Genomic DNA, 14,931 nt, shown 5'->3' with positions numbered 1-14,931 from the left:
TCCAAAAACAAAACAAAAAAGGACCAAAATCGATCAGTTTTCAAATATAGGGAATGATTATACAAGAATTATTGAGAAATGTTCCCGTCTAATCCAGGGTTTTACGTTAGCACATGTACGCCCGTCTGAGACACATAAATTGTACTGCCAAACGGGCTAATTCATGCAAACTAGGTTAGACTTTAATATGTCACATATTGTTATTATCGTATTATCATTCCGTTTTATTTTAACAAATTTATTTTGACAATCATTATTTCTTCCTAATAAATCAATATTATAGATCAACAAGAGCTGGTGGTCAGTTCCTTGGAGTAATTAGTAGTCGGCTTGCAGACAACTATTTTTTAATAATATAAAAGATAAATCAATCCTCAGTGTTACTCACTGTCTTTCACGATCACGCTATCACGTAACTAGTCAATGCTTATATCTATTCATATGACGTATTCTGTTCTCAAGGAATGAAAGAATTATAATTAATAAGATTTGGAAAAAAAGAACAATTAAATATGTTGGGACGACCAATGATTACTATCGCCTAAAACATGGATTCACAATCTTTTTTTTTGTGATGTTCCACTTGTCAATTATGTATTTAACCTAAGATCAATTTACCAGCACAACGCCTTTTTAGCTACAGTAACAAGGGCTTCCACAAGATTATATTTTGGAGGGGGTTTTGGTTTTGGATTTTTTTTTTGAAAAGAAATCAAGAATTAATATTTTTTTGATATAAATTTCAACCTTTTTCGGGAAAAATACACAAATCCATTACTATTCACAAAAAGTCAAATTTTTTAATCCAAATTCCAAAAACTATGTCTTTTCACATAAACTTTTCAAAAATCTATCTTTACTATCAAAAAATTATTATTATTCTTTTTTTTAAATTAAAATCCACAGCTATTGTCTAAAAATTTTTAGAAATAAATTTCAATAGTAAAATTTCAATTATTACATTTAAAAATGAAAGAATTCAAATATTAAATTTTTTAGTAGAAAGGAAAATATTGACTGAATTTTAAATGTATCCATAAAAAATCATTACGTTCTATTAGAGTGGTCCAGGATTTTATGACACATTTAACTGTGACACGCCTTCCATAACATGAAGATATAATTATTCATGTTTCACATCCCTTCAGGGGGCTTTGTCATTTCGATCTAATAAAATTTTGGAAGCATAAAACGATATGTGGTATACTTTTACACACTTTTAAAAAAATGATTATTCTTTTGGTGTCGAAATCGTTTTAGAAAGCTGTTTAATATTCCTTGATGTTCATATTTATCAATTTTGAGAGTTTTAAGAACATTAATTGAGAACTTTTATTTCCCATTATTTTTATTCGCCCAAAAAAAAGTTTATGCCGAAATAAGTCGATTGCATCTCAAGATTTCCGAAATATGTAAAAAAAATAGTACTTAATTGTTACTCAATGAGGCAGTATCTATGACTCGTTGAAACTTTTAACTCAACATCAGATAAAATAAAAACACAAATTATTTTTTGTTCCCGGCAACCCAAACAGTGTATTTTACAGCTTTTCCATAGCTGTTATAACTATTTTTTCATTTTGAGGGTTGAACATCTTAGTCTAAAGTGTACCACGAATGTTTTTGCTCATTAATGATGAGACACCCGGTGGGGGGAGGGACTTAGTTTTTGGAATGTTTCAAAAATCTATAGCTACTTTCAAAAAATTAAATTTTTTCTCACAAAATTTCCAAAATCTACAGCTGTTTACAAAAAAAATTAAAAAACTATATTTCAAATATTAACTTTTTTTGGAAAAAAAAAATCAATTTATTTACAACTATTAAGAAATAATTAAATCTTTTGCAAAGACAAATTCCAATATCACATTTTATAGAATACAATTTCAAAAATCAACAATTCACAAAAAAATAAATAAAATATAATCTAACACCAAAAATCCAGAGCTGTTCACAATAAATTAAAATTTTTCGAAATAAATTTCAAAAATCTACAGCTGCTCACAATAAATTAATTTTCGGACAAATAATTTAACAACCAAATTTCAAATATTAAATTTTTGAAAAACTTTAGAAGTACAGTATAAAATAATCATCCAATTTTAATAAAAATTAATGCCCAATGAACAATTTATTTTTGGTGTCAAGAACGCCCTCAACTGGACCGTAGCAAAGGAGAGCACTTCTTAAATCCGGGGCATCCACTCGGATTTTGTGTTGAAGTAGGATTTTTTGATTTGCCTCTTAACTGTGCCACACACAAAGAAGTCCATGGGGTTGAGATTCCGTGAGCTTGGAGTCCAAACACTGAGTCCAACAAAGTCAAAAATAAATTAATAAGACAACCAGGTCAACATTTTTCCTGTGTGCTTGTGTTGTTGATTTATAATCACCTCCAGTTACTTCCTCACTCGCTAGACCAGGACATTTTTGTTAATTGACGCCCAACACTTATGGCTATTAGTGTTGAGACTCGGTCCAGCACCGATTTTTTTTTTTTTTTTCGTTTCTGTCTAAAGCAATGGTTTCAAGACCAATTTCGACCGATTTTTCGGTCCAGATCGGAGTCTCAGATCGTGGACTGATTTGTTTCGGTGTCACTTTATAAACCAATTATTTTCCGTTTGGCCATATGGACTGATTTTTTTCCCGTCTCATATATAATGAGAAGCCAAATTTCTGTTTAGTTTATACATCAACTGTTATTGATTTTTTCAATAGTAGACTATGTTGTATAGAAAAAATACTTTTATTCATATAATATAAATTTATTCATTCGATGATACAAGCAAATCAGTTGAGTAATATAAAATAAGTCGTATAAGTAATAAGAATCCGTTTTCTTCCATATTAATTTGTTTTATTATTTTATTATTAAGTGGAATTATATGTTCTCCAAGAATTTTGGACCCAAGGAAAATAGAGAGAATCGAGGGAAATACTTCTATCTTGATAATCCATCTCAAGAAATGCACGACGGAATTAAAATTCATTCGAGCTCTATCTGTATAAACCAACGCCATTGAACTTGAATATAAATTTGATGTCATGTTATAAGCAATTTATCTATAAAATGTGTCTACACCAATTTTTTGGGGGCCAAACTAGACGGAATTTTGTCCTCTAAACCGATCTAGACCGAATTTTTTTCTGAAACCAGTCCAGAACAAGCTTTTTAGTTTGACCGAATTAGTTGGGTCAAACTAAAAAAAAAATTAATGGTCTCAGACTGTCTAGGATTTCCAGACCAAGGCTTACCGCCAAAACAGCAAAAAACATCCCACCTACGCATGTGCAGTTTTTGCAGGCATTCAAAGTGAGTTGATATCTATGATGTTTACTAACTTAAGTTGCTCCCTCCAGATTGGTGATGCTGCCTGTTAATTTGTTATTTTATCAGTTTTTTCATTTAGAAAACATCAGAATTCGCCTTCTTTATGTATTTGTTGATTATTTTTTTTTTTTTTTTCAGATTCTCACGTGTTGAGTCCAAGTTGGAGTGGTTGGTCTGCCTGGAGCTCTTGCTCCACATCTCTTTGCCGAGAAGAGGGAGGAAGCCTTGGTTATAGGAGTCGACATCGTTACTGTCAATTCCCTCAAGGTCGAGATAAAAAACATTTGATCTGTGAGGTGAGTCATTTCTACATATGTATATAATTATTCTAATCCTCCCTCCCTTCATTCACTCTATCTCGTTTCTCCTGGATAAGGAACAGAGTGTTGTTGTATATGCTAATGAATTTATTTGGAATGAGTCATAGAAACTCGCTTGGAAATGATCATTCCCGTTTTGGAAGCCATATAATCCTAGACATATATCTGTCAAAAAACTTTCTTTTAAAATATAATATTTAAGTACTATATGTTGTAAGTAGTGTTCAGTTGTAACATAACTAGGGTTGTAAATCTAGGACAAGATTTTTCTTTCCTTGTGAAAGAAGAGATTTTCACCGTCAATCCATTATTTATTTTGTTTACAAATGTATGTACACTTTTATGGACAATTTGAGGAAATAACAAAAATTAACAAATTTGACAACAAGCTTTGAGTCAGAGATAGTATGTTATCGATTATTATATATATGGTCCAGTTCATTTCAGTTTTAAAACAGGTCCTATTAGTCTTTAGGCCAATCGGTTCTTTGGAATTTTTCCACATATCTGGGGAAAAAAAATTTATTATGTTACGAATAAATTATATTTTTATAGTATCCCTGGGGTGTTGCTCCTTTAATCTTGGGGGGCTGCCCTCAAAAATTATCAATACTGTTATATAATTACTTATATAAATAGATTTAATTTATATATATACTAACAAAAGATTATCTGGCGTTGCTCGGACAATGGGGGAAGCAGGGAATCACATTGACGAATGTCAATATTGTTCTTCTTATTGTTTAAACCCCTTTGGTCTGAGCAAGCATTATAGTATATATATATATATATTATGAAATTTAAAAGAATAAATATTGTGTTATAAACTTCAAATAACATACCCGACATGTATGCATAAAAAAGTTGTCTAGATCAGAAATTCCTTTTTTATTTTTGTCAAAAAATTGCCGAATCAAAATTTGTGAAAAAAAATGCACTAATTGAAAAAAAAAAAGTGCTTATTGGAAATGTAAAAAAAACACAAACCTACAAATACTTTTTTCTTGCCTCCAGAAACAAAAAAGTTATGAAAAATCATGTTGTCGAAAAAATAACCCTCGATAATTTGCAAATACTGAAAAAATTATTTAATATATGTTTCGGAAATTGAAATTACTTTATTGTAATATCAGAGATTAAAATTTAAAGTTCCAAATTCATCGTTTTGTACCGTTTCTTCTTAAAAACTGACGTTTGATGACAAAAAGAGAAAATATGGGAAAAAATGTTCAGAAAATGACAGATATTTCAGTTAATCATCAATTTATACGTGTCAAATCTATATACAAACGAATTTCCAAACACATTTCTAGCAACAATATTGTATCTACGAATTCAATATTTCAATGGAACTATATTGTTTTTCACTTGAAAAAAAAAAAGTGCAATTTTGACCTTATTTTGTCCTTAACTTTTTTGACTTCAAATAAATTTAGATAACGTTGTTGTTCATAAAGTTGTATTTTGAAAACCCAATCACTTTTTGATTTATAACTCAACCCCCTAACTAGTCTCCAAAAAATACTTTTCGTGTTTTGTTTGGAGCCCATACATTAGCCGTCTCAAGAATCGCTACCCCCGTCGTAGTCTGACCTGGTTCAAAGGAGGCATCCATGCAAAACTTCACCCTCCTAGGCTCAACCTTGTGAGCACCCGTAAAAGACACACAAATACACAAACAAATACACTTATTGATAAGAAGTGAGAGGCTCTAGAAGCTTTTAGGGGCTTCAAGCTCCCTCCCTACAAAAAATTGGCTAATCACGATACTGCTACATCCTATAATTGACTCTATTATACATAAGTAATAGATTTATTTTCCAAAAGGGAAAGAAAAACGCCTTCAATGGCATCACGAGGGATCGACTTCACCTTCTTTAAGGACCTACAGGTGGCATAGCATTGCAGTCCTATAGAAGGAACGGGACAAAACTAGCCAGGGGTTTGTAGCATCCCCATACACATTCCTATAATCAAGGGTATGTGCAAATCCTGCTCATTTATTAGCGTGTGTTCTTTGTTGTTGGACACCTTTATTTCCAAAGTTGTTATCATTATTCTTTTACTCTTGAGGAGAGAACAAATAAGTATAGTTAAAGTGTAACCACGAGTGTCTGTGCTCATTCATGAATGCTGGAAAGTAACAATGATGATTTGGGGGGAGGGGGTTAGAAGTACAAGTTTTTGTTGGGTGCAGAGTAGAATTCAGGATTGAAATCGGAGTCATTCTTGCCTCCTTCATTGCTTGATAAGGACTGGGGCTTAGGAAAGAAAAAAAAAGGATACAATTTACATCACCGAAAATAACATACTATATGCACATAAAAGGAGAGATCAAAGTCTTTCTGAAAAAGAGTTCGTCCGTTGAAGAGATGGGTTGCCCTTATTTTTTCTTTTTAAATCAATTAGACACGAGTACGTGAACTTTAGACTCAGGTAGAACCCCTGTGTATTTTAATAGACAATAGTACACCCTAATGTTAGTAATGTGATATTGTAAAAGATTATCTGAGTAGAAAAACTGCGTTGTCCGATGTAAAGTTTGAATATTACGTACAAATAACCATCCAAAGTATGAACGGATTTGGTTAATGTCCCTAAGTATAGATAAGTTATGAGCGCATGAATAGGGAGTCAAGGGGCCATTGAAGAATAAAAATGAATGCCATTATTGTCTCACGTTATTTTTATAAAATTATCCTCTGCTAATTTGAATTTGTTTCAAAAGTCCTGGTGATTAGGTGGCATTTATTTCCGAGTTATCCAGACTACTTTGTTTTCTCAGACTTTCTTTTAACATTACATAATTACTCGTTTGCCAATGATTAAATATTCGGGAATTAATTATCCACAGAGTACCCTTTTTCCAGCCAATTTTGAGATTTTTTATATTGATGTCCCGGGTACGAACCCATAATTAAGTTAATTACCTAAACTATTTTTTGTATTGGTCCTTATCTAGAGCAGAGGAAGGAAGTCACTTCAGAATCTAACTTTGTGATCATCCTTAACCAATGTAAAGTCGATCCCTTGCAAACGTCATTGAGAGTTTGTTATCTTTTAAAATTATTCAAAAATCAATTAACAACTTAGTAAATATATGTTCTCTAGGATGAAGAAAAGATTCTGGTAATCTTTTTGTGGGCTTCTAGGCCTTGGTAGCCTTAGAGTAACATTTTTTGACTAACAAACAACTACTTTAGATAAAATAAAAAATAAGGACCTTAAAGTACTAAAAAATATATATATATAAATATGTAAATTTGAACACTTTTAAAAAAGGAGATAATCAGGTTTAGAGAAGAAGAAAAGAAGAGGGAAAAAGACAAAGGATTTTGAGAATAATATGAAAGTTGAGTGAACGACTTTTCAACTTGAATATTTTTTATTCTGTTAACCTTATTATCTTCATACACAAAAACAAAAAAGTGTGCAAAAATAGCTAACAATCATTCTTAAAATTTTACGGCATTATTTTTTTGTATAATATGATACAAAAGTGTTTTTAATTTGATTTTCTTAATGGCCTGGATAATGCCGGTCAAACCTACTCTAGTATGACAGGATATGTGCAATTTCTTATATGTCTATATGTTGGAAAAGTTAAAGGACTTGTCCTAAGGATATACGTACACTCCTAAGGATTTAAATGTGTTGGTTCTAAACTGAAGTGGACTGAATAAAATGTGGTTGACACAATATTCCCCAGACTTATCCTTAGCAGATTTTAATCTTTTTTTTTCGTTAGGGATCACCAGTAGACAGAGAAGAGGGATGTGATGCTGGATTTCCATTATGCAATGATGTCAATAGTATCCGCCTTGATAGTAATAACGACAATGATCCAGGACAGGCTCTCGAGGTTCACAATAATAAAATATACTATGAGGAAGAATCAGTTGAGTCACCCTGCTCTTGTGGATGTATTTATCTTGTGCAACAAAACTCTAGACGATTGGTTATTCGATCTCGTAGCAGCTGTTTCGATCAAGAATCATCTCCTTCTCAAAGGAAGCAAAGACCTCTACATTGGAAAATTAAAGTAAGGATTATTTAAAGTCATTTAGGGTAACGACGGTTTTGATTTTTGCCTATAATACGTGATTGTAAGAGATGTAGAAAGTATGACCTTAGAAAAGTGCAATACTTCTTTTCTTTTTTCGAAAACTGTTAGCCTTATTATTTTATCCTCGAAGAGTGAACATCTCTCAATTAATTAGCAACTTGTGTGTGTGCCCATGAAAGACAGAGCATAATAGTAAGGGAAGGGCGCCACAATTATAGGGCTGTTGACTCCTTTTCCCAACTTTTGCGGAATTTTTATAGTGTTTTTTTTTTTTTTTTCAATTTATCAATTTTTTTTAAAGGGTTATTTTAACCTTTCCAAATTATTCTTATGTTTTTGCCTTTTTATAAGGCACATTCTGAAACATTCTATCAAAAATTGTCAAAAAATCAAACTTTCTCAAAAAAAAATAATAATAATAATTACAGTGGCCCCTGATGACGTCACAGTTATATAATTAACTCCGCCACCTTAACACAAAGGCTAGTTATCCTCCAACCACTTCTGGGCCTTTTTCATCACAGTCATGTCCAGGCAGTTGATGTGGAGTTACATAGCAATCTCCGTTGGTCTCTCGCCAACGTCTAAAAACTCTTTGGTCACGTTCAGATGGTATTTTCTAAGATTGTAATACAATTAGGAAGATCTTTTTTTTTTTTTTTTTTTTGTTTATTTTTAGTATTTGACAGGAATAATTTTACCACATCTACAAAAACCTTGATATATGTAGCAAAAACGAAGTGCAAAGATGTTTTTACCGCACTCAATTAGCGAATTATTCTTATTAAACCTTTGGTTATGTCGTAAATTACTCTTAAAGTACGTAAAATGCATCGTCATAATTAAATAGTTATAAATAAATTGATGTTATGGTTGAAAAGGGTCATTTCGGGGCCAAATTAAGTCACTGAAATCATTCAAAATTTATCAACTATAGCTAAAATGATTTATACTTAAACTAATGCCAGAAATTCCACTACAAACCCCATAATTAACTCAAATACGTTTATGAAATATCGGACTTTATGCACCAGTGACGGAATTTAGTTATCAGTGGTGAGCCATACTATATAATAGTCAAGTCGTCAGAGGCGTTGGAGTATTCTTTTGGAGGCATCTTTGGACGTTTTCACCATAATGGTTTTTTATAAATACCAAATTTGACAAAGAACTTTTTTTAGAAGAGACCATAAGCAATACACATTTTTGTGGAAAGACTAAATTTAAACAAATAACCTAACATTTTTGAAATAATTTTTATAGTTAAATTTGTTATTTTTTTCTAAAATTATGACATTTATAATTTTATAGACAAAATGAGTATTTCTCTTATTGGTCTAACAATGCAAATACCCCAAAAGTGGCCTCTGACCCTAATGGTTCCAGTGTTAATATCTGTATGTTTATATGATATATAAATATTTAATGGGATTTTCTTCAATTATGCTCCAGATTGATTTTATGTTGACGCACAATATATTTCTTGCAAAATATGTTTTCCTTACAGGGTGGTCCATTGAAATCTAAACACTTACTAATTCCATAATTAATGAATGTTGATTGAATGAAGTTAATTCATATTTCGATTTATTAAAGCATTAACAATTAGTTATAAAACAAAACAAACTTAAGTTTTACAGCTTACGCACAAATCGAGAAAATGATACTTGAAAGTAATTGACAAATTTCCATTCGTGCACTCCAAGTAATTTGACGTATCCAGGAAAACCGTCTACGCCGTCAGAAAGTTCCTATGTTGGCGAGGAAGAAGGGCTTTCTCAGAAAGATCAAACTGTACCCGGAATAGTTAAATAAATTAGCCCATGTCAATCCCACCAAGTACATGATGGTCCATACAGGAGATCACATCAGACTGTCTATAGAGCTATCAAAAAAGAGGGTAGAATGAGCCTTGTGAGGGTGGAGAGGCGCCTTTTCACACCAGCAATGAAAGACACCCTTCTGCTCCTTTGCAATACTCTTTTGAGTGAGTCTGTTCAGCTGTTTTAAACTATTTTTTTACACTTTTGGCCCACCTGAGCCCTGATGCCAAACCCTACAAGTACACTTTTTGGGTGCATGTCGAGGGGAAGCCCTGTAGTGTCCGTCGCCGAAAAACCGAGGTCCTGAAGGCCATTGTCAGCCAGGAAATAGGACACCATGACCGAGAACTACATCTGCAACATGTTCCTGGAAGCCATCAGACAAACATCTATTGGTAGTTTGTATTTTGTTGTAATTTTATTGTTAATTAATAAATTATATCTTGTTGAAGTTTAAAGTTCAATGTGTTCAGATTTTAATGCATATACAAATAAAAGATAAATCCATTTCGTATTCTCAGGAAATTTATGTATTTGTCGTCCAAAAAATGTCAACGTGTCTCAAGAAAAGATGTAAATGTATGCAAAATTTGATGTTTTTTTGATGAAATGTGAGAAAGTTGTTTGCTTATGACGTAATATTCATACATTTTATGCAAACAATATTAATAAAATATGTATTGTGTAAACTGTAAAGTGATTAGTACGCACATTCTACAAATAACACTATGCATAGAGTAGGTTGAAATAAGACCTGAAGAGTGGGAACCCAAAACATGCATAACTCAGTTACGAAAAACAAGCAATAACTGCCCGTAAACTAGAGCGGTATGATTTTCAACTATTTTTCGAATACGGTTAGGGTGGAAAACTTGTGATATGGGATGAAAATTACCTTTACAAAAGTACATTATCACACGAGATCATCTTTAGGTCGGACATATTGATCAAATTATCAAAAAGGGAAAAACTTTTGACTTATTTAATTTAGATACTGGATAGACATTTTTAGTTATTTTGCATAAAATAATTTTGATTGACATTTTTTTAACCTATTTTTTTCTAAAATTGTCATATGGAACAAAAAAGAATAATAGGTTACGAAAATTTGATGATTTGCATATACATATCTTGCATAATTTTTTTCCATTTTAAACCAAGTTGAACCGAGATGGCAATAAATTGCTTATCGCTCTCGTTTCTTTTTGTATCTGAGTTCCAAATAACTAAGGCCTTCTTATGGATCTTGAAAAGTAGTTATAGGAACCAGGTGTTGTAAATAAAAGAGGGAAGGTAGATTATGGATCCAGATCCGCTACTAAGCTTGACGGCCCCCTATAATATTATAACTAAATTTTACCTCAAGTCATGAAAGATTAATACATCAATCATCCATGGAATACTCCATTTTTGCGTTATCCTCCAGCCCAAGTATTGTAAATCCATCATCAAAAATAATTATTCATCTCATTCTTAGGTTGCAACTTGTACAGAATTTTATTAAAATGTCGCAACTTTCATACTCACACTACTCACGCAACTTCTCATTTAAAAAGGGGGATTCAAATGAAGGATTGTTTAAAAGCCGAGAAGCTTCATATTTGTTGATGCGTGCTCATGCATATCATGAATTGTGATGATGATATATTGTGTTCTTTTGTATCCTTGCATCGTCCCATTATTACTTACTACTAAAAGATTTGCGTCACGATAAAAACATTTGTACTATATTCTCTTCCTACTTCGTAAATGCGTTGTACCTATAGACTATAGGCAGTTTTAGTTAGTTATGCGTCAATTAGTAATATATTAGTCTAATGTTATTACTTTTCTGTAATAGTCATGGAATAGAAGAGCAAAATATACATTAGTCGTAATAACAAAAATTAATATATATATTAGTCGTCATAACATAAACAGCCTATCCACACTGAATGGATCATAGATTTTTTTCAAAACTTTTGGTGAATTTATATAAAAAATAAGGTTAATGACGAGATTTGGTAACAGATAGAAAAATTTAAATAGCTGAAGAATATAACTAATATAAACAAATGATATAATTAAAATAGATTTACAGAGCCTCCGCCGGGAATGGGCTGGAGTGGTTATAGCCCCCCCCAAAAAAAAAAAAAAGGAATTTTTGCTTTTTAATAAAAATTTTAATACTTGATTTCTTTTTTTGAAATTTTTTGTAAATGACTGTGGATTTTAGAAAAAAAAATTCTAAATGATTGAATATTTGAAAAAAAAAATTGAACTTTTTTTTCTAAAAAATGGAATTTTTGAAATAATATTTTTGAATTTTTTTTTTTTTTTCCATAAAATTTTATTTTTATGTAAACAATTGTAGATTTTGAAATTTGTTTCTTAAAATTTTAAGGTTTGAAATATTTTGGAAATGTTGTGTATATCAGCATATTTTTTCCATAAAATTAATATTTGAAATTTTGTTTTTGAATTTTTTTGGGAATAATTTAATTTCTTGTGAACGGCTGATGATTTTGGATCAGTGGATTAGTACTCAGGAATTATATAATAAATAGAACTGCTTAAGAAAAGAAAATTCAATTTCCAGATTACCAATTAACCAAGAAATAGGGCAGCATGAAAAATCATACGATTTACATTACCACTTATGAGTATGTATTATGGGCCCATAAAATTTAAAATATACACGCATTTTTATTGATCTCCATAGAATGCCAGGTGCATCCACAGGTTTTTTTATAGGGGTAAAGGGTAGCTGATGTGAGTAACATAGACTTATATTTCCTATTAAATAATATTATCATTCAGGAAGTTGCATTTTTTACCGCAAGACGGCGCCACTCTATGTCGCTTTGTTTACAAACTAATAAAATTAAACCACAGGCATACCCCCAATGAATGAAACAAATACATTTTGCATAAGTTTGCAATTTATTGAGGGATTAAAGCCCCTTCAGATACCCTTTTTTATATTGTCCCTAATGTTAAACTATTGTTAATTCAATTAATATATTCCAATTATTATATTTTATTATGTAGGCAAGTATGAACTACACAGTATCTGCTGTTGCTAATCTAGTGGAATTTGAATGCCCTGGATCCTGGTTTAACTTTAGGGAAGGCTCAAATCTAAATGATGACATCATTAATCAAATGAAAATTCCAAAGCATAACAATTCCGTTAATTCAGACACTAATTTCATTACGATTGAGCTGACTCCTGTCCCATTTGTAAACACTTTATTAATGAATAATGGTCAAGAGTCACGGATTGATTGTCGATTCCTTCTCATCCTGGAAGTGTTTAAAAAAGAGAGGATCAAAAAGAGCAGAAATGTCATACCTCGACAGCCCATGACGGGATTGAATTCCATTCTTACATCCGTCATTCATTATCTCTCTGTAGCCGGAATCATTTTCTTATCTATTATATCCGTGTTTTTGGCTTGCCTCATCTGTGTAGTATTTCAGTTTGAGCATCGTCGAAAGAAATATATGGAATGGCAAAGTCGACCTTCCTCTGGCACTTGTACGCCCGATGAAGAAAACATGGAATTGATTCATCACCCAGAGACATCACATGAAGAACTTCCTCTACTAGCATCTGACACCACGGAATTGAAAAATAGTCTGTCAAAATTGAGTAAAAAGATGACGTGGCGTCGACTTCTAGAGCATTTGAGGGCCCTTCGTGAAGAGGAAAAAAGGTCCAAACTGAGTCGAAGGAGAAGTCTTCAGGAGTTGGCATTGTTCTCTAGTGAAAGCTCTTGTGGAACGCATAATCAACCTCCGGGGATCACGCCGGATCAAATTACGAAAGCAATATACCATGCCGCTTTTTTAGATGACAAAAGGAAAAAAGTGAAGCTTAGACTAAAGCCCCCCGAAGGTACTCCGTCTCTATGGAACGAGGCTTCTACTGCGGGTATATTATTCATCTTAATCATTATTTTTGAAGGTTCTATGATAATTGGAAGAAAAATTTTTTGATGAAGGAACATTTGGCCATAAAATAATATTTAATTTATCGATATATGCGATAGTACATTTTAATTCAATTTAAAATTGTAGTATGATAAATAAACATTATCCATGAGTATTTTCCAATATGAATTATCCATCATGTCAAATGATAATTAATTTGATTTCGGAAAAGTGATTAGCATTTCTTCAATTCGAATTGCAGTTGTGTTACGTTTATCATTAAAATGCATTTAAAATTACTATAAGGAATATTTTTAAAAATCAAACTACATTCGAAAAACATACTAGTGTGCTCTGCTTAAATGTATTATGCAAACGAACACTTAATTAAATATATTATATATATATATAGCTTACTAACAATACCTATTGATCATACTATCATTTTAAATTTAATTAAAAATGTCTTAGGCCAATAGATCCCTAACTATTTTTACAAACATGACATTTGTATTATTTTTTTCTTTCAGAAAAACGAAAGTCTCGTAGCGTCTCGGATATAGCGAGTTTAATATCCTTTAAAATCCCCCAAGATGAACCAAAGACTGATTGCTTTAAAGAAAATTCCCCCCTTCAAAAGAAGACAGAAACGGAAGAAGACCAAATAAGTACAACCTCAACCATTCGTCCAATGCGCATTACATCTCCAACAATCAAGTCCTCAAGATCTACACTCAACTCTAACACCCTCTCCTCCTCCAAACCCCATAGGCGTTATAGATACCATCATCGTAACTCCGATCTTTCTTCTGTATCATCCTTCCTATCTTCAAGACAGTCCCTTGACATGGAGTATGATTTGTACGACTGCAATATAGAGAACGTTGCAGCTATTCCTGGATCGAATTTCGTGGCAGAAAACTATTGGGTTTTTGATGATACCATGGAAGGACTCCAATTAGTGGAGCTTTTCCCTAAAGACGAACGCAAGGCCGCTATTAAAGAAGAAGAAGAATATGATACAAAAACATTAAAAAGAATGGATGCAATGATTGAAAGTCAGACATCGGACTTGACGTCTTCTATTATTAGTACGAATACAGAGCACGCATTTGCCTCTCTTAAAAACAGGGATACTATGAATATATCAGGCTATCATAGTGGCGATGAGGATGAGACCGACTTTCAGGAGTCGGATAAGCTTCTTACACTTCAAAAGAAGAATTTGATGAGTATTACTCACATTGATGATGAGGAAGTACCTGGGACAAGCGTTTGATTCCTTGGGCATATCAATATCGGGCATTCCATTACCTCTTAACACTAATCCATGTATTTTTGTTCTGTTTGAATTCTAGTCATATCAAATTTTTATTACTACATACATTTAAAATATTTAATAATATCAAATCAAGGATGTCACATTGTTCTAACATTAAGAGAATAGAAGTAAATAAATTTGAATTTTTTTAA

General features: G+C 32.0%; 1 protein-coding gene across 1 annotated transcript in view; it reads left to right on the top strand.

Moving 5' to 3' along the window:
* gogo (golden goal) overlaps positions 1–14,931 on the top strand; it is a 67,749-nt gene extending 52,818 nt beyond the window's left edge. The window contains exons 4-7 of the mRNA XM_040719414.2: positions 3,473–3,630; positions 7,403–7,696; positions 12,574–13,459; positions 13,989–14,931. Coding sequence (XP_040575348.1) covers positions 3,473–3,630; positions 7,403–7,696; positions 12,574–13,459; positions 13,989–14,737 — 2,087 coding nt within the window. The 3' untranslated portion in view covers positions 14,738–14,931. The remainder of the gene's footprint in view (positions 1–3,472; positions 3,631–7,402; positions 7,697–12,573; positions 13,460–13,988) is intronic.

Source organism: Lepeophtheirus salmonis, chromosome 9 (genome assembly GCF_016086655.4).
Source record: "Lepeophtheirus salmonis chromosome 9, UVic_Lsal_1.4, whole genome shotgun sequence".
Taxonomy (NCBI): domain Eukaryota; kingdom Metazoa; phylum Arthropoda; class Copepoda; order Siphonostomatoida; family Caligidae; genus Lepeophtheirus; species Lepeophtheirus salmonis.
This window is presented reverse-complemented; position numbering and strand designations above follow the sequence as displayed.